This window comes from Sander vitreus, chromosome 7, assembly GCF_031162955.1.
Source record: "Sander vitreus isolate 19-12246 chromosome 7, sanVit1, whole genome shotgun sequence".
In the NCBI taxonomy this organism is placed as follows: Eukaryota; Metazoa; Chordata; class Actinopteri; order Perciformes; family Percidae; genus Sander; species Sander vitreus.
The window spans coordinates 27993681-28015903 of NC_135861.1; the positions used below are offsets into that span (position 1 = coordinate 27993681).

Below are 22223 nucleotides of genomic sequence, written 5' to 3' on the forward strand. Positions count from 1 at the left end.
TTAGACCAGGTTTTTGTTGGTCAATGGCGTGATCACTTCCCACTGCCTCAACATAGCAATACGCCAAGAATGCACCTAAACACACCTCCCCGTGAACCAGCACGCCCATGGGCGCACAGATGGGCGCAGGTTCATTTTCTATTTAAACCACGCGGGCGCTGCACAGGAAATTAACAACTGCGTCGGTCTTAATCTAGCAAAAACTCGTGCGTCAGGCTTTGCGCTGCACTGCGCGGGTGCAAGATACGGCCCAAGAGGTGCAGGCATGAGAGCATCAGGGAATAGAGGACCGCTTCTGCTACTTTAATGAAGGAACAGAGATGGCTATATGCTCTATTCTCTTTCTCTCTGGTAGTAGGGTTGGGTATCGTTTGGGTTTTATCCAATACCGGTGCTAAAGCGATACTTTTAAAACGGTGCCGGTGCCTAAACAGTGCCTAAAAGGAAGCGCACAAAACGACAGTCGGCGACATTAAAGAACGGCTTGTTTATTGCTAAGGCCATATGGTCAAAATTAAGTTATTTATTAATAATGTAATAACAATAACTTATAACAACTAAATTGCTGTTAAACAACAGCAACAACCACTAGATGGGAAAGGGTATGTTACAATAACTTTGAATGCACCACGAGGCTTACCAGTTTCAAGTAAACACACCATCTGTGTTGTTGTTCCTACAACTGCAGACTTGGAATGCTCTACAGTGAAATACAGTCACACTCTACACCATTTAACGTTAGCTGTCAGCATTTTAACCGTGTTTAATCCAGTTACTAGCTAACGGTGAGCTAACGTTACCTGCTGCCAAGTGTAGTGTTAACTAGCGTCAGGTGCAGCCATGTTTCTGTTGCCTTTAACGTCCGTTTCGGAGCATCAGAGAGTAGCGCAGGCATTTCAGTGGCACTGAAATGAGGCACCGATCCGCGTTGCTATTAGGTCTGGAAGATACCGGTTGTTTTTTTTTTTGCACCTGGTTTTGGCAATGAACCCTATTTGGTAGCACATCAACTTTTATTTTTTACTTTTCCAAATACTCTTTCACAGGAGTCTGCACAAGATGCACGTGTCAGCCCAGCATTTCTACTCTAGATCATGGTGGTCTCCTGTAATGATTGAGGAGTTATTAAAGAGGCGATCAAAAAGTGGTTGAAGAAGAAATACTCAGATCTTTGACTAGAGTAAAAGTAGCAATACCACAGTGTAGAAATACTCTGTTACAAGAAAAAGTCCTGCAGTCAAAATTTTACTTTAAGAAAAAGTACAAAAGTATTAGCATCCAAATATGCTTAAAAGTACAAAATGTATAAGTACTCATTATGCAGAATGGCTAATTTGAGAATAATGTATATTATATTATTGGATTATAATTAGTGAAGCATTAATACATCCCTTTTTATCCCTACCCATTTTATTTACTTTATATACTAGGGTGCAGCTTGTGAATTTCCACTGGGAATCAATTAGATAAAAACGGCGGCGTGTGTGTTGAGTGAGGAAAAGACTGTAACCTTCCACAAATGGATACATGAAACAAACATTAATGTAATATTTACATCATGTTTTCGGCATTCTTTTTCCACCATTTGGGGTTTGACTTGCACTCTTTAATTACCTCATCTCAATGCGCCCTCTTCTTCTGCAGTGGAATAATGGCACCGCACTGGAGAATTAGTGCCAACTACTCAAGGAGCCAACTTCTAGACATAGTGGATGGAAACGCACATACATTTGAGTTTTTTTTGGTAGATTTTCTAAAACTGTGTGCTACATTTGGATTAAAACCTGACTAGAAGTTGGTATTGTTGTCCAGTACTAATCCTGATAAAGGTTAAGCACAGAAGCGCACTACTGAGCCACAAAGAGAGATATCAGTTCATCCAGGCAGAGACCGGATATTACAGAAGTTCTCCTTCTAGTGGTTTGAGCAGTCCTGAGAGTGTTTCCATTTTCCCTCTCTCTCCAACACTGACACATTTTCTCTTCAGTCGTAGCCAAATGCCACAGAGCCCCTGTGGCTGTGAGAACACCTTCCTATCAAATGTGTCATCTTTGCACTGTATAGGGATTTGTAGAGTCATTACCTTGTGGAACCTGTTGGTATGCAGAGCCCATTCCTTTAAAGGGGATTTAATCATTGTTAACCATATAACAACGGGGGGGGGGAACGTATCAAAGAGCTGTCGGTGGCTGTAAAGCACTGAAAGGTAATTATTTTAAGCTGCACTAATCAATTTTATATTGTAACGGTGGGTCAATTTATTGTAAACACATCTACTAACTGCCGCTGATACCACCGAGCTGTGATGGAGGTCTGTAGCCTGCGTCACGATACTCTGTAGCGGCTTTAAACAACTAGCAACTGGTGCTTGTAACCGGCCACTGTAGCCGGCGTCACGTGACCAGCCGGCGGTCGCCTAGTGTCCTAAGATATCATAATATTGTTGTGCATACATTTTCGTACTATATCATACGGACACAAGAATGCGTTGTAATATTATTATAGTGGAACAACTTCCTGTAGGTTGCAGTCAAAACTGGGAAACGTTGTGTGTCCTGGAAACAATTACTCAGATTAACACGAAACTCGACTTAGTAGTTCCCCATGGTCCGCTAAGGCTTTGTGCAAAAATATGGAGCCGATCGGCCATTGGGTGGCGCTGTTTCTCAAAATTTTGAGTAGGTGCAAGGTGGCACTTTTGTTGCTGAATATTTTTACCAAGGTACTCTGCTCTAAACCTGTGACTTGTATCGTGTCATTGGGTCACCTTTTCTTCAGTCTTGACTTGCCCAGGGTGGGGGGATGGGCCCCTTTCATACCTGCTGGCAGGTCTCCGCTCTCATCAGCCTCCTTTCTGGTAGCAGGAAGCAGTTGCTTTTTTGGCATAGAAACTCTAAAAACCCACTGTACACACAGGCGTCTGTGAGAGTGAACCAAAACAGTAAAGTTGTGACAGCTAAACGAGATGAGGGAGTGAGAACGGGTTGCCCCTGTCAACCATAGTAGAAAGGTAGCGAGGTCATCATAATATTATCATGTAGCGTAGAGTGCTGACTCGACGCTCAGCAACAAACCCCCAGGTACTGTAGTGCATGTGTGCTGTTTATGCTGCAATGTGATGATTGCGTTCTAGTAAGACAGTGATATGCTATGGATCCACCAATGTAAAGGTAGGTTTTACAAACCTCTGCTATTCCCCCCCAGGCTTTAGTGCAACATTTTGAAATACAGATCCAGCGTTTGTCGCAGTGTCATGCAGATGAAAAATCCTGCATTTAATGCTCAATGCATGCGATGCTCCATTCATCACTTGGTAATGCTCCTCTTCTTCATCCTCATCCAAACCTGGCTCAGGGGATGCATTAGCGGCTGTTACAGTGCAAGTGACAGGTGATTAGTTTGTACACTGATGGCAAAGACCGCTGCTTCACTCTCATGTCACACGAGTGTGTTGCATTCCCAGCATACCTGACTCTGTTCTTAATTACACGCTTGGCTGGGGATTAGCTTGTCAAAGGGGGGTGGAGGGGGGGGGGGGTTATGATACTAGGAGGGGGTGAATTACCATCTGGAAAAAAGTTATTTAGATAGAGAGATTTCCATAAGTGACCCCCAGGTCATTACTGATAGCTTGTAAATGAGGGTGACTTATTCCTGTCACACTCCCAACACGTTTCACCTGTTGTAATATTAATGCCACACAGGGAACCATTCACCGCAGACATTTACAACACTGATAAAACATGATCAAGCTGCTGATACACTGTATGCAGATCCGATTTTGAAGGAGTGGACACAAAACTCTACAATATGATGTGATCTGTAACACTTTATTTTACAGGTTCGTTATTTCGTAATGAATTTTTGAAAGTTTCCTGGAAATAACGATGCATGTATTTGGTGTTAATTATGGGGAAGGGGAAAGGTACTTTAGTTAGTTGTGTTGCGTTTGAAAACAGTTGGTATTTCTCCATTTAACACCAATAAACATGCTATTATTCATAGAATTATTAAAAAAATGTACTCTTCATATATATGTTTATTAGCAGTTTGCCTGTAGACAGTTTGTTTTTTCATTTTCAGCTTAAATTAATTACAAGTGTACCCATTGAACATGATCTATTTTTCCCTATAATTAATACCACATTACATTATGCTTTTCAGGAAATGTTCTAGGATTTCTTTAGTATTTTATGGACCTGTTAACCTAAAAAAAAAGGGTATATAATAAACATCAAATATAGTGAAACAGTAGTTGAGTCAGTGAAGACACTCAATGTCATTAAAAATCGACCTACATTTATTTAAGATTAGCGAACATTAGCCACCATAAGCTACTGGTCATACCAGACCAAGACTGTGTAGAGATTTGGAAAGGGCTGACAGTTCTGGATGTGTTCTTCCCTGTTCCTTAATGTTACTTAACATAAGTCTTACATTACCAGACCTATCGCCACAGCGCTGCAGAGTAAGGTCTGGCTACACCACACATACGTTCTGGTATAGGAGACAAAACTGCTCTGGGTTGTTTGCATTTCTTCAAACCAATCACAATCGTCTTGGGCGGCGCTAAGCTCCGGACGCAGCGACAGCGGCTCTGCAGAATAGTCTCGGGAAGGAACTTGTTTAGGTGGAACATTTGACCCCGCAAAAGAAAACGCCACATACCATATTAAATGAAGTTAACTGTTCACACAATACAGTAACGAAAGGAAAGATACAAACTGAATGGGAGTGCTAGGGGCACTACTATGATCGCATCAAAATCGCTGTTTTTAAAACACTAAGAAGGCTCTTTTGACTGGCAAGATGGCAGCGACCGGAAAAACCTGCTAAAGTGAGTTGTTCAAAACCTTTCTTTTTAGTAAACTCTGGGTACACAAACAATGTTCTCAATGCTGGAGTTCATGTGTAGAGCCCCTGGTGATACTTGGAGCAAAGTTTCATGTTGTGTCGAGCCTTCTTAGTGTTTTAAAAATAGCTATTTTGATGCGATCATAGTAGTGCCCCTAGCACTCCCATTCAAAAGGCCATTTGACCAAAAACGAGAATACGGTAAATCTCAAAAGTGGCGTTTCCGTCCTAATTATGCGAAAGTTTGAATCGGGTACATTCACAAAAAGACCCTAGGTTGCATTTTGGCGAGAGTTACGCTTTAAGCTTTAATGAAAGCAAAACTGAGGTCCAGATATTTGAACCAGGTGGTGAACGTAATGCTATTCATATGGACCTGTGTTCCCTGGAACCATATATGAGGTCTTAATCATGGACAGTGATTTCAAATTGGACAAGCAGATACATTCTGTAATAAAATCAAGCTTTTTTTCAATTGATGCTCTTATCTTTTTTTTAAAGATAATTTTTTGGGGCTTTCCCCTTTATTCAATAGTGACAGTGGATAGACAGGAAAGGGGGAGAGGAAGAGAGGGGATGACAAGCAGAAAAGGGCAGCAGGTCGGATTCAAACCTGGGCCGCTGCCAAGGACTCAGCCTACATTGGGCGCACGCTGTTACTGGGTGAGCTAGAGGCCGCCCTTTGAGGCTCTTATTTAAGGTCAAGCCCTTTTTATCATTTTGCAATTTTTAAAGGATTATACATGCTTATATTTCAACCAGGCTTGGCTACTGTAATGCCCTTTATGTTGGCGTAAACCAGGCCTTTCTCTCACGCTTGCAGTTAGTCCAGAACGCTGCAGCTCGTCTTTTAACAGGAACTCGTAGGCGAGATCACATCTTCCCCGTTCTGGCCTTCCTTCACTGGCTCCCTGTACGTTTCACAATTGATTTCAAGATACTATTGTTTATGTACAAATAAGCCTGTCGCAATATGCAACAAACCAATTAATCGCATGATAAATAAAAATGAGCTCGATCATTTTTAAATGGAAATTATCGCGGCCGGAAAGAAATTCCATTTTATTTATTGTTTTTGATTGTGTTTGGTTTTTATTCCAGTGCATTTTTTGTTAACAGAGACTGAGAGTCCATTTTATTTATTGTTTTTGGTTGTTTTGTTCATTTATTGTGGATATTTAAAATGTCCTCCAGTTCCAGTGTTAAATATTCTTTAGACAAAAAAGTTTATTGATCTTTGAAAAGGTGTACCTGCATTATTATGCCATTATCATTATATTAGATTAGCTAAATTTGTTATCGTGACAGGCCTACGTACAAATCACTTACTGGGCTAGCTCCAACCTAGCTCTCCGACCTATTAAAACCATATGCGCCCCCCAGGTCACCTAGGTCAGCTGACCAGTTGCTCCTTGTGGTCCTGAGACCAAGGTTGAAGAACAGGGGAGACCGCGCCTTTGCAGTAGTAGCCCCTAAACTCTGGAATCAATTGCCTCTACATATCAGGCTGGCTCCTACACAATTGTTTTTGAATCCCATCTAAAAACCTATTTTTATTCTCAGACTTTTAACACATTACAATAGTTGCCTTTGGAGATTACCATCATTTTGCTGTTAAACTGTCCTTTTGTTGTCTGGTGTTCATCGTGTTCTTTCTATGTTTTTGCTTTTCTGATTGTAAAGCACTTTAGTCAACTGTTGTTGTTTTTAAATGTGCTCTATAAATAAATTTGGATTTGGATAACGTGAGGTCTTAGTGTATTGCCGTGTGCACTTCATCCACAGCAATCCCACCAATCAGTCCCAAAACGTCCCAGCTGGAGAGGAAATGCTGTAAACATATTCTTTGTAAATCTTTACAATCATTCACCGAAAGAACCAAACAGGCCTGCCTTGTTGCATGATGCAAACATTTTAGCGTGTTGCTTGCTAGCTCAAAGCTTGTTTTTGTTTCCTAAAAAGAACAGAATTAGACAATGGCAACACACATTAGAATGACTGGATTATCCTGGAAATGAACTGTCGTCAATCCAGACTTAACATAGAAACACAGGTCTTGGCTAATGTAACGATCACTTCATGTTGTGACCACCAGTTTTAATAATTTCAGCTTTGTTTCTGAGAAAGCATGTTTAAATCTGTCATTTTGGCATCAGGGAAGTCTCTAAATACCACTCGCTATGGAGAAGACTCTTCGTCGTCGTGGTTTGTAACCAAAACGCGGAGCCATGGCTGCTGAATTCATCCAAAATTGAACCAGAAATCCCAAGTGAACTGATTTGAGATGCAGATTCTAAAAACAACGGCACAATCTTTAGCTTCCACCCACCATTAGTAGTGCACATGACAGAATTTCAAGCGCAACGATTGGATGATTCTTGCAGAAATGCACCTTGGGAGTCGTAGTTAACTTCTCCCCGGAATTGTTCACAAACACTGGCTAAGACCTAAATATTTGAATGCAGTTGTTCATCTTTTGAACTGATACTTTTTTAACTGGAGGACTTTCATGACAATCCAAGCCAACTGTTCAGCAGGGATGGGATTCATCCCACTAGACGCGGCAGCCAGATGCTACGTTTCACTTCCAGAAATTACGCTGGATGTCCCTCTTTTCGGCCAGATGTCCGTCTCTTTCCTCTTTCTTTGTGTTGAAATCTAAACTCCGATGGATTTCTGAGGACTATGGTTAACTGCTCCTCAGATCTCTGCAGGGTAAATCCAGACAGCTAGCTAGACTATCTGTCCAGTCTGAGTTTTCTGTTGCACGACTAAAAACAACTTTTGAACGTACACGTTCCACAAAAACAAGTTCCTTCCTGAGGCTATTTTGCAGAGGCACCGTTGCTCCGTCCGGGGCTTAGCACCGCCCAAGACGATTGTGATTGGTGTAAAGAAATGCCAATAAACCAGAGCATGTTTTTCTCCCATCCCGGAATGCTGTGTGGACTAGCCAGACCCTCCTCCGCAGCGCTGTGGAGGAGGGTCTGGCAAAGCGAGACTAACGTCTGACGACTAGTTCGTTTCTACAATTTTTGTCACATTGTTTTCTTGTCAAAACTCTCACATCTGCCTCAGAATGAATGAATTTCAAGTTATTTTTTCACAGAACGGAATCTATATCTGGATATTTATTACTGCATCTAACAGATGAATGAAATATGCAAATTCAGGTCGCGTCTGTTGATGAATAATGGAACATAGCCCCCAGAGTGTGTGTGTTTGAGGTGATTCTAACTACTTGTTGTCTGGCTGTATGTCGAAAATGAAATCATATATTTTACTGTACAATATATTGCATATAGGAAGCTTTTTTTTCTTCCTGCACGTTCTTTTTTCCAAGAACTCTTTACTCCTCTGATCTCCTGTGCCAGAGTTCAGTGTTATTCAACTGATGTAATATTAGTGATAAGAATGCAACCCAGATACTACATGGCTGTTTTCACTGTGAAACCACGGAGCAATTTCCCGCTGGTGGACGAGCTGTAAGGTCATTCCATCAATTCTTGTCAGCTTAGGTAACATCATTTCAGACTGGGCAGCGGCTGCTTTGCAGAGGGCGCTAATATAATCAAAGGATGAAATGTCACAACAAACCTCAGATTGCAAACCTCTATTTTCCCCAATGTGTTTGAAGGAGGAGAAAAAAAAAAATCTAGTTTTTTAGTTTTAATGAAACATGATGACCACGTTGTTCAAAAAGCCTCTTGTTCTACTAACTGCATATAAAACACACATTTACACACATTGACATGCTGGACACACTTCATGTGGTTGTTATTCAGTTTGTCCTTCCCCCATCTCCCATCTACCCTCATTGTACTTCTTGTGGGTCCTCGGGGGATTGTTAATGGCAGCAAAAGTGAAAACACAAAATATAGGGAGCAGCAGAGATTCCAGGAAATGGGAATGATATAGTCTGATATAACGGTAGGGCCCTAAGGCGCCATATGTTCTACGTGCAGTGTGACTAACACATTTCCTGGCAGCTCAGGAACACGGCATTTAAAGGCAGAAACTAAAGAATACTATCTACTACCTAAAAGAAGATATTCTACACTATAGGGCAGGTACGATATGCTTTTGTCCCGATTTAATTCTTTCCCCGATACATGGGCGCCGACTGGATTTGTATTGTGATTTCCATTGATTGCGATTCTAGAAGTATTGCGAATAGCATTGAGTATTGCAATTTTGTTTCCCTTCTTTTACAAAACCAAAAGTTGAATAATCCACTTCTAGGGACCATACATCATGAGACGTTTCTAAAAGAACTTCTAAGAAGAATGCACATCACATGTCAGTCAGTCAATCTGACTTTTACTTCATTTGTAAAGAAGAACATAACATGGATTTTCTGCTTTCGCTCTGTTTTGCTGGAAACCGATATGATGTGGTCGCCGTCAGCGTTACGTTATAACCAGAAAATATTTAAGTGAATCATTGGTAAAAAAAAAGAGGAAAAAAATCATTTCTGGGGGAAAGATTTGATTTTGAAAAATTGTCCAAAAAAGCATGACACATACGTGATTCAAATTTCTTTCCCACCCTTATTCTACCCCTTGTATAATCAGGATTTTACCTGCATAGAGAAACGTTTTGGCCCCGTTCACGTGACAGCGGCAGTTAAACTGTATTTAACACCGTGATGGTTAAATGTGCAATTAATCCGCGGTTCACATCCCTACCGAACCGTAGGGCCGGTCCGTTACACTACTGTACATTCAACATCACTGACAATTTATTGATCAATAGAATGTATTTCAAAATGGAAAACATTACACTTCATAAAGTTTTGTATTCATAACACTATTGCATTATTGTACAAATTAGCTACAACAGTACTAGCAGTTACCTTATGTAAGTCACTCCGACATTTTTCAACTCAGGAGCAAAATGTTCTCCTTGGGAAAAAGTTACAGGATTTTGTTATTCTTGAAATAAATAAAGACGTTTTCACCATAAATTGGTGTATTAATGTATTAGAATGCAGGAAATTAAGTCTTTTAAACAAAGTTATGCTCGTCCCCTTTTGCCTGAACCTTTTTATTTAATTTTTTTTTAAAAGGAGAAAAACATCTTCAATCACTGTCATACCACATGGCGGCAGAATTCTGTACCCTGTTGGCATCATCGTATGAAACTATGCAGCGCTGCATAGATATTACACCCTTGGTTTGCCCTTTAAGCGTTGGTATTTGTATTTAATTTAGCGTTTCATGCGTGCACCATCTCAATCTAATTAGTGGATAAAGTTTTAATATAGTGGTCCTCATTATGTTGTCATAGCCCGTGGGGAGTTACAGTTATAGCAGAAAGAAAATATCTCACATCCTTCACCCGGAGGCGACAGATGAGACACCTCACACCCTTCTGTTGACTGGACCTCTTTGTGTGTTACTCTCACACACGTGTGTATGAGAATGGTAACACTTTTTCATTAAGTCACTCCACTTATAGGAGATGCATGCACGTTTAAATGGTTTAATCACACAATTACGTGAAATGTATTCTTCCCTCGAGGAAATGTAATCTACCCAGGAGAAAAAGATTTGATAACGCTTTATAATACAGCCCACCATTTAAAGTGTCATTTTATTGTATTAATAAACCCAATCACAATGTTTGATTACAATAACCTCCGGGTAGAAAATTCCTGCATCCCGTACATACAGTTTAACGGCGCTGAGCAAACGGGGACGAAGAACAACTGGATATACAGTACTCTCATCTCATTCATCTAAAAAACATGTTTGATGTTTTCATTTTAGTACCAGTAGGAACCGGGAAGTGTTTTATTGGTACATGATTCATACAACAAAATTACACCATCATTTTTTTATATATTAGGGCTGCATGATATTAGGAAAATATCTAACTGCGATTATTTTTGACTGATATTGCGATTGCGATATGATTCACGATATTGGAGGGAATGATCATTTTGTATCATTATTCTCATTTTAATTGAAAAATATATTTAAAAAATGTGAAGTGTGATTTTTTTCTTTTTTTTTTTTTTTTTTGAGAGAATCTGTACCAAACAAAGATGTTTTCTTTAGTCTGTAGGATAGGATTTGTAGGCCGTGACGTCTCTGCAGCACCACAATACTTTATTTTAGAATAGTTAGACACATATTTTGCCTTGAACAAATATTGCTCCCCCCTGCAATTTGGATATTGCACTAGTTCATATTGCGATTTCGATAGAATTGCGATTAATTGTGCATATATATATATATATATATATACCCCCACCACCATGCTACAATATCGATTTTGCAATATTCATAAAGTGGTTTTAACCTGCACGTTGAAAAATGATGCAAAGGGTGTCAAAAAGTGATGCAAAGGGTGTCAAAAAGTGACGCCAATGGTCCCAACCAAGCACGTTGAAAAATGATTCCAAAGTGATACCCAGAGTGTCAAATATCGCTGTGGATGGGATTCCATTGGAATTAGTTAAAAAGCCTCCCCCCCTGCGTCTGACTGAGACGCTAAGAGAGACTTCTTCTTGCGTCAGTAACTACAACCAAAGTATCCTGACAAGCGTCGGTTTTTGACGTGCTGGGAGTGAGAATGTGTTGCTATGTTGGTATTAAAAAAATACCAAATCGGATTTGTCCGTTAAATGAAATGAAAATGCATTTTTATATTTTCCTTTCTATCATGATCTCAGAAAGAGGTTGTTGAGTCAAGCTAAACACCTTTGAATAGTCAGAGTATCTGGACAGTGCATGTTCATTAAGAAAGAAATGGGTTGTACAGATTGATTGTACAGAGTGTTTCTTTTCCGTTGTGTTTCTGTGTAAAACATGTTTTACTTTCATTTCTGTGGTTTATCCATTTTCATTGTATCCTGTACAATGACAAAGAATTCTATTCTATTCAAGAACTATGTGCAGTCTGTACTTTGCAGCAATATGCAGTGCTATTGTATGTGCTATGGAATCCAATGATGGGCCATTTCAGTTGTATTACAAGAAAACAAAGAATCCATTAAATCAATCATCAATCAATCGTTCATTCATTCATTCATTCATATACTTTACAATTACAACTATTCTGACCAACATATACTTTTGAATTGATTTCTTTTACATCAGTATACAGAAACACATTTCAGAATAATAGAACACCACAAACTACAGCGTTTCAAAATGACCATAAAGTTGAATAAACACCTCCCACACATAATACAGTACCCTTAAGGCGCTGACACACGGAGCCGATTATTGGCCGTCGGACAGTCTGGCGAGGTCGGTGACTCGAGTCTGTTCGGTGTGTTCCGTGCCGTCGTCTGTTGGAGGGGCTGTCGGCCTTTATTTTGGCCGAGCCAACATGCTCAGTCGGAGACAGGGCAGTCGGGACTCACCCGGAAATTTACCCTCTTGGAAGCAAAGTGATTAAAGGCCAAATTTAATTTTGAACGGTTAATACACATATAACTTGCAACAAATTCCCACCTATCATTACAAATCTCATTCTCTGTCTGACTAATTTAAGCTCTAATTAGAGCGGTGTTAATTGATTTCTTTGCCCATTGCGGGTAGTGGAGCAACCTGTGAACATAACACTGACATATCATCATTGTGTCAAGCAATTACCTAATTACGCCACCAGCAGTTTCGGAGTAACCGTAGGATTCATTTAAAGTCATGTTTCTGGCCACCTGATGAATCTGACTGCTAACACTGAGCTCCTCTGGCTGAAACAAAACAGAAACATACTGAGTTTCACAAAAAATATTTCTCGACAACGTCTGTTTAATTTGCAGGTCCATTCAGTGTTAGTAATGTCTTGGTCTGTATTGACAATGATTCATTTACGGGATTGTCTGGAGGTTCGGCCGGATGTTCCTCATTTTCGGCCAGATGTCCGTTACCTTCCGCTTTCTTTGTGATTTAAACTCCAGTGGATTCATGAGGACTATGGTTAACTGCTCCTCAGATCTCTGCAGGGTAAATCCAGACAGCTAGCTAGACTATCTGTCCAATCTGAGTTTTCTGTTGCACGACTAAAAACAACTTTTGAACGTACACATGTTCCACCAAAACAAGTTCCTTCCCGAGAATATTTTGCACAGGCACTTTTATTGGGTCCGGCGCATTGCGCCTACCAAGACGATTGTGATTGGTTTAAAGAAATGCCGATAAACCAGAGCATGTTTTTTCCCATCATGGCAATGCGAGACTAGTTATGTCTTAACAGATCTCAGTTCTGAATTTGTTCTTTGCTGAAACTCTTTAGTTTTCCACCATTTAGTGATATTACCCTCTAAGACTCAACATTAATTTGTGTTATGAATTGTTCGGGCCCCCTTGACTGGTTCTACACTCTATCAACTCTGCAAATGTGTGACAGGCGAGTCGGTCCCCGGAGGCCCTAAAGCTTTAACCGTGACAGACAGCTCAACAGCCATTATGACAAAACAGCCAGTAAAAACTCTGAGACAGGAGAAGGTTCACAAGGCTTCGTTAGAAAAAACGGGGAACGACAAGAGCTTGACAGCAGTGACGTGAGGAAATCAAATGAGGCAAAAGAGAAGACTTAACGCTATGTTCGCACTACGAGCGACAAAGCAACGGACTACAAGTCATTTTCAATGGAAGCCGGTGACATGAAGTTACAAACTGACACCCGACACTTGTAGCTGCATGATGGGCTTGATGCGCTACAAATCAAAGTCGAGCTGGTCTCCACTCTTTTCAGCACTCCAATGACACGGTGAAGCATCAACCAATCATATCAATATTCTCTCTCCCCACAATTCCTTCTCCGTTCCATCTAAAAAATGGTAGAGAAAGGTATTCCTGCCATTAACAAGTTCCCAGTGCTATTTAACCCTACCCTTTTTTTTTTTGTTTGACTTCAACACTAACAAAAAGAATGGCCGCTATGACAGGAGTACCAGGTATGTACTGTACATTTTTAAACGTACAATTGCTAGCTGTGGTGCTGTGTTCTTTAGATTCTGATTAAATCCTTTATTGCCATATCAGTCCATAGTTGATTTGAAATTTGTTTAGCTAAGTTAGGCGACGCTATGGTAGCTTTCTAGCTTTCTGTGTATTGTATGCGTCAACGAGCGCTTGAGCAACACTTCAACGGCGACTCGACAACTATGTAGCTGGCCACGCTTGGCCCTTTTGTAGCTTTGTCACTGGTAGTGTGAACATAGCATAAGAACTACTTTCTTTTCTCTTTCTCAGCTTCTACTCAAAAATTGGACCATCCAAAACTACAGTACAGTAATCTGTGGTGTGTATGGGACTGTGTTAAGAGTAATACTTGGTATATTAAAGACTTTTTAGCTGTGTTTGCATGCTCTAACATAAGCAGCAAACGTTAGCATGCGCGGCTTACTAGCTTAGTACCTACAAACTATTATCCTTACCCAGCATCACTTCCAAAGCATTTTACACTTTGTACGCTTACAGGTTCTCTTAAAAAGCTCCGTTCATGGCTAGTTGCTAACTGTGTCCGTCTGCTGCTTGGTGCTGTGCAGGTAGTGTACAGTTGGTTCTTTAGAACTTTTTCGCTGTCTGTTGCGACAAAAACAGCAAAGTATTGAAACGGGCAGATAAACAGTAACCTGAAACACTATAAAGCCGAGGGGGGGCTGCAGATTCAGTGTTTATTTTTTGTAGGTTTATCATTACAAGTGACTGTCACATTGTCATTTGATAAATTGGTATTGTAAAAATATTGATTATAGCCGCTCTGAAGATAGTTGGCCTTTATTTTAGGTATTACACACCAAATCGTTTAACTAAGAAATGTAATATGGCACATCATAGCACAGTAAGTGGACTGACCCCTTTTTGCTGGTTTCTCTCTTTCTTTCTTTTTTTTTTTAGAAGAGCTCAAACGATAACAGTCAGTCAGCGACTCTGTGTTTAAACCGACTCCTGGAGCTAATATTAGCTTAATTAGCTAGCTACAGTTGACAAAACCTGCCAGAAACAGTTGTCAAATAAGCCGGCTAATAAGCCAGTCACTGGCTGGAAATGAGAAGCCTGCTTTAACTCCCTCTGTCTGAAATCAAGGACCCAATGTTTAGAAAATGCCCATGAATTCATAGTGTTACATCCAACCCTGTTTTCATTTTAAACACTTGTACGTGAACAGAAAGCTTGACATGGGTAGCAGAAGTAACTAAGGAGGGTGGTGCGTAACAAATGTTTATTGTTGTAGTTCAGTACCAAATTGTAGTATTATATGCTCCAGTGGGGCAGAAGGCAGGAAAACATTTTTTTCTCATGCTCCTTTGTGTCTCTCGTCGCCCTGAGAGGCGAGAGCGCTGCTCTTCTCGCTTGGTGCCTGATTCTTTAATCAATAAACCGATGTTACTGCTCAATAGCTCTGCAGAGGCCTTGCCCAGTGCGCTGGCCGCTCAGAGAGAAGGGCACTGTCCTCTGAAACACTGACACAATGTACAACACAGCGTGGTGTGGTCTGCACTATTGAGTCCATAAAGAAGGATTTTTTTTAACAATAGTTCCACTGCTGTTCAGCGGGGCAGATAACATCACTTGGACTCAGCACCTTCGGGGATGACCCAGTTGTCATTGAGCTTCAAAATGAAAATGTGGGGGGAGGAAACACCAGAGGAGTCCTCAGAATAAGAGAGATGAAGGCGTTCCTGTTAAGAATGCAGTTTACAGACTGCTCACAGAAGAGCTGATTTGTATTCAAGCCACTGTTTGACTTTTGTCTTTAGCGCATTAACTTTAATGAAAAATGTGTTCCCCTATGCCGGTCATTATTTCCTCCTCCAGACCCTACTCCACCGCTTCCGTTTGATTTGAACCCCCGGTGTCATGGAAACACTTACTCACATTTGATAAACTTAAACCTTTGCACTTTTGTTAAATGTGGAATGAAAGGATAAAGGCTAGGAGTCCTCCCGCAAGAAAACATTTTTCAATAAAAACAAAATATGCAATTTCACATTTTGGACCATTAGTTTTACCACATCTGTGTCTAAAACATTGGAAAAGCTAGAGCAGATAATACATAAATACCACTCAAAAAGCTTAAAGACAAAACTTGCCAAAGAAGTCCACTGGGCACCAACTACAACCATTAGATCTGAGAAAAGTCATTTAGTTGTATATAATATGATATAGCTGTAATGCAGTTTTGATGCTCACAGTGATTTTACATTCATTCGGCTTAGGTGGTCCCTAAAAAGCCTTGGGTGCTGCACCTACGCCTTATAATGGTGAGGAAAACCCTGAATGCCATAAGATGCAAAAATGTTCTTTATTATTCTAATGATTACAGCAATAATAGGACAAGGCTTTGAGGAGTGGCGTTTGGTCTTTTCATGACAGACATTTTTTCGAGTGTTATCTTTTACAACAGGAACAGACAGTGTCTCCTCTGTTGTTCTTTTGTGGTCTACAGTGAAATGTTGTATCGATAAAATGCAGAGACAGTGAGTATTAATTATTGAAAGGCACAGTGGTTCGGCTGGGGTTCTAATCTCCACAGTGCAGTTAATTTGATGTTCTTGTTTTTCTGTTTTGGATTCAACCTGCAATGCACCAGCCGTCCCTGCAAATACAGTACCTCAAACACTGAGAGCGTGGAAACCAGTGGGAACTAAATGCATGAGCTGCTGATGTTAATGTCCTCTGCCAGCCAGGGTCTCGTTTAATAAACCTCTAGATGAGATGCGAGAAATAACATGATCAAAAAAAAAGAATAAGCCTGGTCAATTCAAAGCCCACACACCTGACGCTGCAGCTGATAATGAGAAAAGGAATTTGTAATGAGGGTGAGTGTTTTGTGTGTGTGTGTGTGTGTGTGTGTGTGTCTGTGTGTGGGGGGGCTGGAAGGTGGGTCATAAGTGCATCCAGCTACAGTAGCTACACAGGCTTAAAGGATGCCTTTTGTAACTTGCATCAACGCTCGGGAGTAAATATCAATATCTGAGGCAGGCAGTCGATCAGTGGGAAATGTTCGCTCAGCAGAGTGTGAGACGGCGATCCAAGCTCTGTTATCTCCCTGAAAAAAGTCTTGTGTTGCCTTTCACACGCACAGCAGGTGGCTCCGGCACGGGCTTGATTGGAATACAATCAGCCAGCTCGAAATTCAACAAATTGGTCAATAAAGACAATGGGTTATTATCTCCCAGCCGCATCAGGACAGGGGAATTCAAGTCCCAGGCTTTCCAATCAGCCGTTCTTATTTTATAATAATCGATTCGAAAATAGCGAGGGGACAGCGGGGAGTTCAGAAGGCAAATTTGTTGACTCTGCTGCTGTGAGCCTTTTTTAGCTACAGATATGTTCCCACAGCTGTATGATTTGCAAACCTAATGTGCTCTTTTGCGCTGTCACAGAGGAGAAAATGGGGCACATTAAAGCCATGAACTTTCATATTCTCAAATCACCCTTAAAGCTGAGATGAAGTAGAGAGAAAAATGAAAATTACAAACAGATTAAAAGAATGCACATACTGTATATTCCGGAGCAACAGAGGTTCACTGACACTTCAGTGACCAACTGAAACAGTACAAATAAACTAAACCTAAACTGTGAAAACGGTTGCAACTGAATGCACATAAGAGAATTTAAAAGTCAATGTTGACTTTTGGTTTCACATGGGACTAGGGCTGCAACTAACAATTATTTCATTGTCGATTAATCTGTCAATTATTTTCTCGCGCTGAGTTGTTTGGTCTATAAAATGTCAGAAAATGGTGAGCGCAGCGGCGGCGGGTTCGATTCTGACATGTGTCCCTTTGCTGCATGTCATTCCCCCTCTCTCTCTCTCTCCCCTTTCTGCTGTCTTCAGCTGTCCTGTCTAATAAAGGCATAAAATGCCCCCAAAAATAATCTTTCAATAAACAAATGTCAACCAGTGTTTCCCAAAGCCCAAGATGGCATCCTCAGATGTCTTGTTTTGTCCCCAACTCAAAGATATTCAGTTTCCTGTCACAGAGGAGTGAAGAAACTGAAAAACACATTTAAGAAGCTGGAATCAGAGAATTTTTGACTTTTTAAAAAACGACTCAAACTGATTTATCGATTAGCAAAATAGTTAAATAATATATGTAATAGTTGACAACTAATCGATGAATCTTTGCAGTTCAACACGGGTTCCGCGGGTGGAAGTGCTGTGTTTGTTTGACCCATCCACCACCCTAACCTTACGCGGAATGTCGCTCTTAATACTACTGCCTACTATTGTCGCTCTTCATTCTATGTTGTCTTACAGTGCCACGATCTACCGCATGCTTCTGCTCTGAATGTCTAATATTGACGTGAATGGATGATCCAGCTTACCACTGGATGATAACAGCCTATAGCCTGGATGCCAGCCGAACTTAGCCCCGCCCACAACATTTGAGGTTGGGAAGTTGGGTCTGGACTTGATCCGTTGTGGAACAACTATGCTCGAACCAGAGCTGTTCGGACCAATCAAATTGTCAGGGCGGGCTTTATACGATGATGGACAGATGATCAACAGTAACGTAATCAACCACGTCACCAAAGAGCGCTTGGGTTGAATTCGTTTACGACAAAGATGGCTGCCGCTGGAGAATTGAGATGTGTAGATTCCGCCATAGCGTCTGTTATAGAAGATATCGACAGCGCATTCATTTTAAAAGAGGAACAGAGGACCGCGATCGAGGCATTTGTCGATCGGAAAGATGTTTTTGCCGCCCTTCCTACGGGATTCGGCAAAAGTTTAATTTATCAGCTGGCCCCGATGGTCGCTAAGAAGATGGGACGTCACATACTCCGTTGCTCTGATTGGTTGTAGGTCTATCCAATTGAGTGCAGAGGCATTTTCTTTCCTGGTTTGGTTGAAACACGCCCAATAATCACAGTCCAATGGAGCAGTATCAGATTCATATTCTGACTAGAATCTGAGTATGACGACGTCAGGCTAAACAGCCTAGTGAACCAACTAGAAGGTAGAGTAGGGCCATACAGCCTTATATCTATGGTAGTGATAAAACAACTGACAACGGCCATTCAATCGGCTAATAACATTCGAAGCAGGTGCACCTTCTCGGTCCGTAGAAAATCAGTTAGTTGAAACCAGCGCTTGCTGTAATCACATATTGCTTTGTGTGGGATCTATGAATTATAGAAAAAGATAAATATAAATATATACAAGGAGACATTTCATACAACCCCCCTCCCAACCTATACATCCTCCAACATTATGAGAAGCAGCTTGTCTTTAGCATCCATGTGGCGGAAACAATTTACATCAACGGCTGCGTAACGTGCAATGGCATTTAATGTCCCCACAGCTCTGTGGTGGACGCCAGTGGCACTGCGATGTAAGTTCAATTCCTCCGCTGAGAATGATATGAGCTGACAGCGGATTTGGTCAGGATTGGTGTGGCATGCACTCTGTGAACAGGAAACCCATCCTTGAAAAAGCAGCCACAACTGTTTCCTGTTTTCTTGTGCACCTGCTGACAAAGCTAAAGACCAATTCCTCAGTCAAACAGAAAGCCGCAAACCAGTGCTCGTGGACTTACAAGAAACTCAGAAAAAAGTATGGATTATCAAAATGTTATAGGTTACAGTTAGGGATATATTACATGCAACAGATCACATAATTGGTTTGTCATCATGTGCAAAAGACCAATTTCTCAGTCTTAAGGTCCTGACACACCAACCCGACAGCCGACTGTCAGGAGGAAAGGCAGTCGGACTGATCAGTCTTCCCGAGTTGGTCAGAAAAGTGTCGCAGAACACACCGAAGCTACGCTGACTTGAGTGTACGTTCTGTGCGTGCGCGAGATGTAATACGTCTCCATAACAGCAGGCCGCGCTAATCTGTATTGTCGCCCAAAAAATTAAAACCGGCAGCTGGACGAACACGTCACGTGGGTCTGGCTGCTCCCGGATTTTTCAACTGGGCATAATGGCGGCTCATTCAGAATACGATCTCATATTTTACGAAGATAGTTCACCGAAACGTGTTTCTGAAAACACTTTAAGCGAGAAATAGGCCGTGCAGTTGCTGAATCTGTCTTCATTTCAGATCAACAAAGGTCAGTTTGAAAGATTTTCGTCAGATTTTGAGAGGCTGTGCGTCACGCTAACAAGTGCACTGATTCGATAGTCAAGGGCTAGCACTCCACCAATCAGATTAGTCATTGAGTCCGACTGCCCGCCCTCCGACCCAGCAAGTCAGGTCGGCCAAAATGATGGACGACGGCCCCTCGGATGGACGACGGCACGGAACACACCGAACAGACTCGAGTCACTGAGCTCGCCAGACTGTCCGACGGCCGATTATCGGGTTGGTGTGTCTCGGGCTTAACAGAAAGCCGCAAACCAATGCTCGTTGACTTACAAAAAATGTATTGGTTGGAAGAAGTAATTTAAAAAAATTAGATGGATTAGCAAAAGATTATAGATGACAGTTATGGATATCTAATATGCAACAGATCACATACTTAGTAAATAATCATATGTCCTGATATATTTACTGCATTGTTATTCTAAATTTTAGTTTTCCCGAGGAAAATAAAGCGCTGTTTTTCAAACTGTACACAAAAACATTTTCTCTGCTTTTCTAAATCTATAAAACTACAATTCTTCACAAACCATTTGTTCATATCTTGTATAGGCTCAAACTATCTTTTTTTTTTATCGTCATTGCGATATCAACTGGCACTATAAACACACGGCGAAAGGCTGCGACACATCGTGAAAGACCCATTTTTTTGTTAGTTGAAAGAGAAAATCAGTAGAAAACTGCACTTTAAAATGTAGCTGTCATTCTTTTTTTTTCCATTTCAATGTTCAGCAATATGTTGTATTTTAGCAGAATACTGAAAGCAGCAGAAGTGTAGAACCGAGTACACTTTAATATTTGTTTATTTATCGCAAGAAAAATTGTTACCGTGATATTCAACAACGTTATCGCATATGTATTGTATCGTGCAGCTCTAATCTTGTATCGTGTTTTCTGCAGTGTAACACTAAATTCAGCAGTTCCCTCGGCGTCAAGACAATTCGGACCATATTTCACCAGATTTACCGGCACATTCTCACAACTAGGATTCACACACAAAGCCTGTAGTAGAGTTGCTCCATTAACAATGCATTTGAAGAGAGGGATTATTCCTTTAAAGAGAGTGAAGCCCTTTACAATCGCCAAAGCAACAGATGCACGAGGCTGCAACAGATGTGTAAATCATCCCTCATGAATATTTCAAACAAAATTTTGCAGAGCAGATTAAACGCACAACGTTGCAGCTTGATGTTGTTAACCCAGGCATATCGGCATACAGTTCGGAAAAAGGTTTTGTTTGTTTCTCATCTCTTTGCTTTGTTAGCCTGAGTGGTCAGGACAGCATCAGCTGGCATTAGTCAGCCTTAGGCTGATCTATTAACGGTATAGGAGCTCTGCTCTCTGGAGCAAACTGTGGAGTCAATGTGAGTTAGTTTTGTACACCTATTGCTCCCTGTTGCCCTGGGGTCACTAAACCTCATTAAGGACGTTTTAATGGCTCAGTCGAAGCTCTGTCTGAGGAACCATCTGTGACTGCACATGTGGTAAACAAAAAGAAACCGAGATAAAACCATATGTTCAATGGCAAAACAATTGCAGCGTTGGCATTCATGCACAAGTAAAGCGGCACAAAATTCTTTAAAATTGGCTTTCTTCTGAGGAAAAGATAAGCATGGACACTCACGAAGCACATCAGCAAAGCTGCTGCCTTTCAGCCAGTATAGATCAGGAGTTAATTGTAATCCTTACTCAGTTGTTTGCGGTCCGAGCTGTCGCTGGACAACAGGAAGAGGTAATCCTGACAGGTGTCCTGATCCAACAGGGAGCTGTTGTGCAGGCAAAGGTCAACAATTAGGGTCACAGCTTTCTGACAGACCATGTCATACTCCTCTCGGTCAGAACTCATGCTCCCAGCTGCATCCTCGGCCGTGTGTGCGCTCATCCAAGGGGGATTAACACACACATACACGCAGCAGCAGCAGCAGCAGCAGCAGTAGCAGCAGCCTAGCATGCAGAAGATGAATGCAACTTGTCCCCGTCCTCGGCTGATTCTTCTCCTCCTATCCTCCTCTCTCAAGTGTTTTTACACTGTGTGTGTGTGTGTGTGTGTGTGTGTGTGTGTGTGTGTGTGTATGTCAGTTTTTTTGTGTATGCTGGGCCACGATCGCTGAAGTGCATGAACGTGTTAGATGTGTACTAGTGTGTGTGTGTGTGTGTGTGTGTGTGTGTGTGTGTGTGCAATAATGTGTGAGGACTTAATGAATCACATTTGTGCCCAGGTGATATGACAGAATTATTGCATCACATATATGCTTAAAAAGCAAGTTGCAAAGAAACACGGCAACTAACCGGAGCCTTACAAAGCCTCC

General features: G+C 41.2%; 1 protein-coding gene across 2 annotated transcripts in view; it reads right to left on the reverse strand.

Annotated features, from left to right (window-relative positions):
- Positions 1–21760, reverse strand: part of syt6a (synaptotagmin VIa) — a 78219-nt gene extending 56459 nt beyond the window's left edge. The window contains exons 1-2 of one of the 2 annotated variants that reach the window (XM_078254049.1): positions 21639–21760; positions 7967–7997 (exon numbers count right to left, since the gene is read on the reverse strand). In XM_078254049.1, coding sequence (XP_078110175.1) covers positions 7967–7997; positions 21639–21760 — 153 coding nt within the window. Of the gene's footprint in view, positions 1–7966; positions 7998–21603 lie in introns of both variants that reach the window. The other variant, XM_078254048.1, reaches the window with a different exon arrangement.
- Positions 21761–22223: the final 463 nt, after the last annotated feature.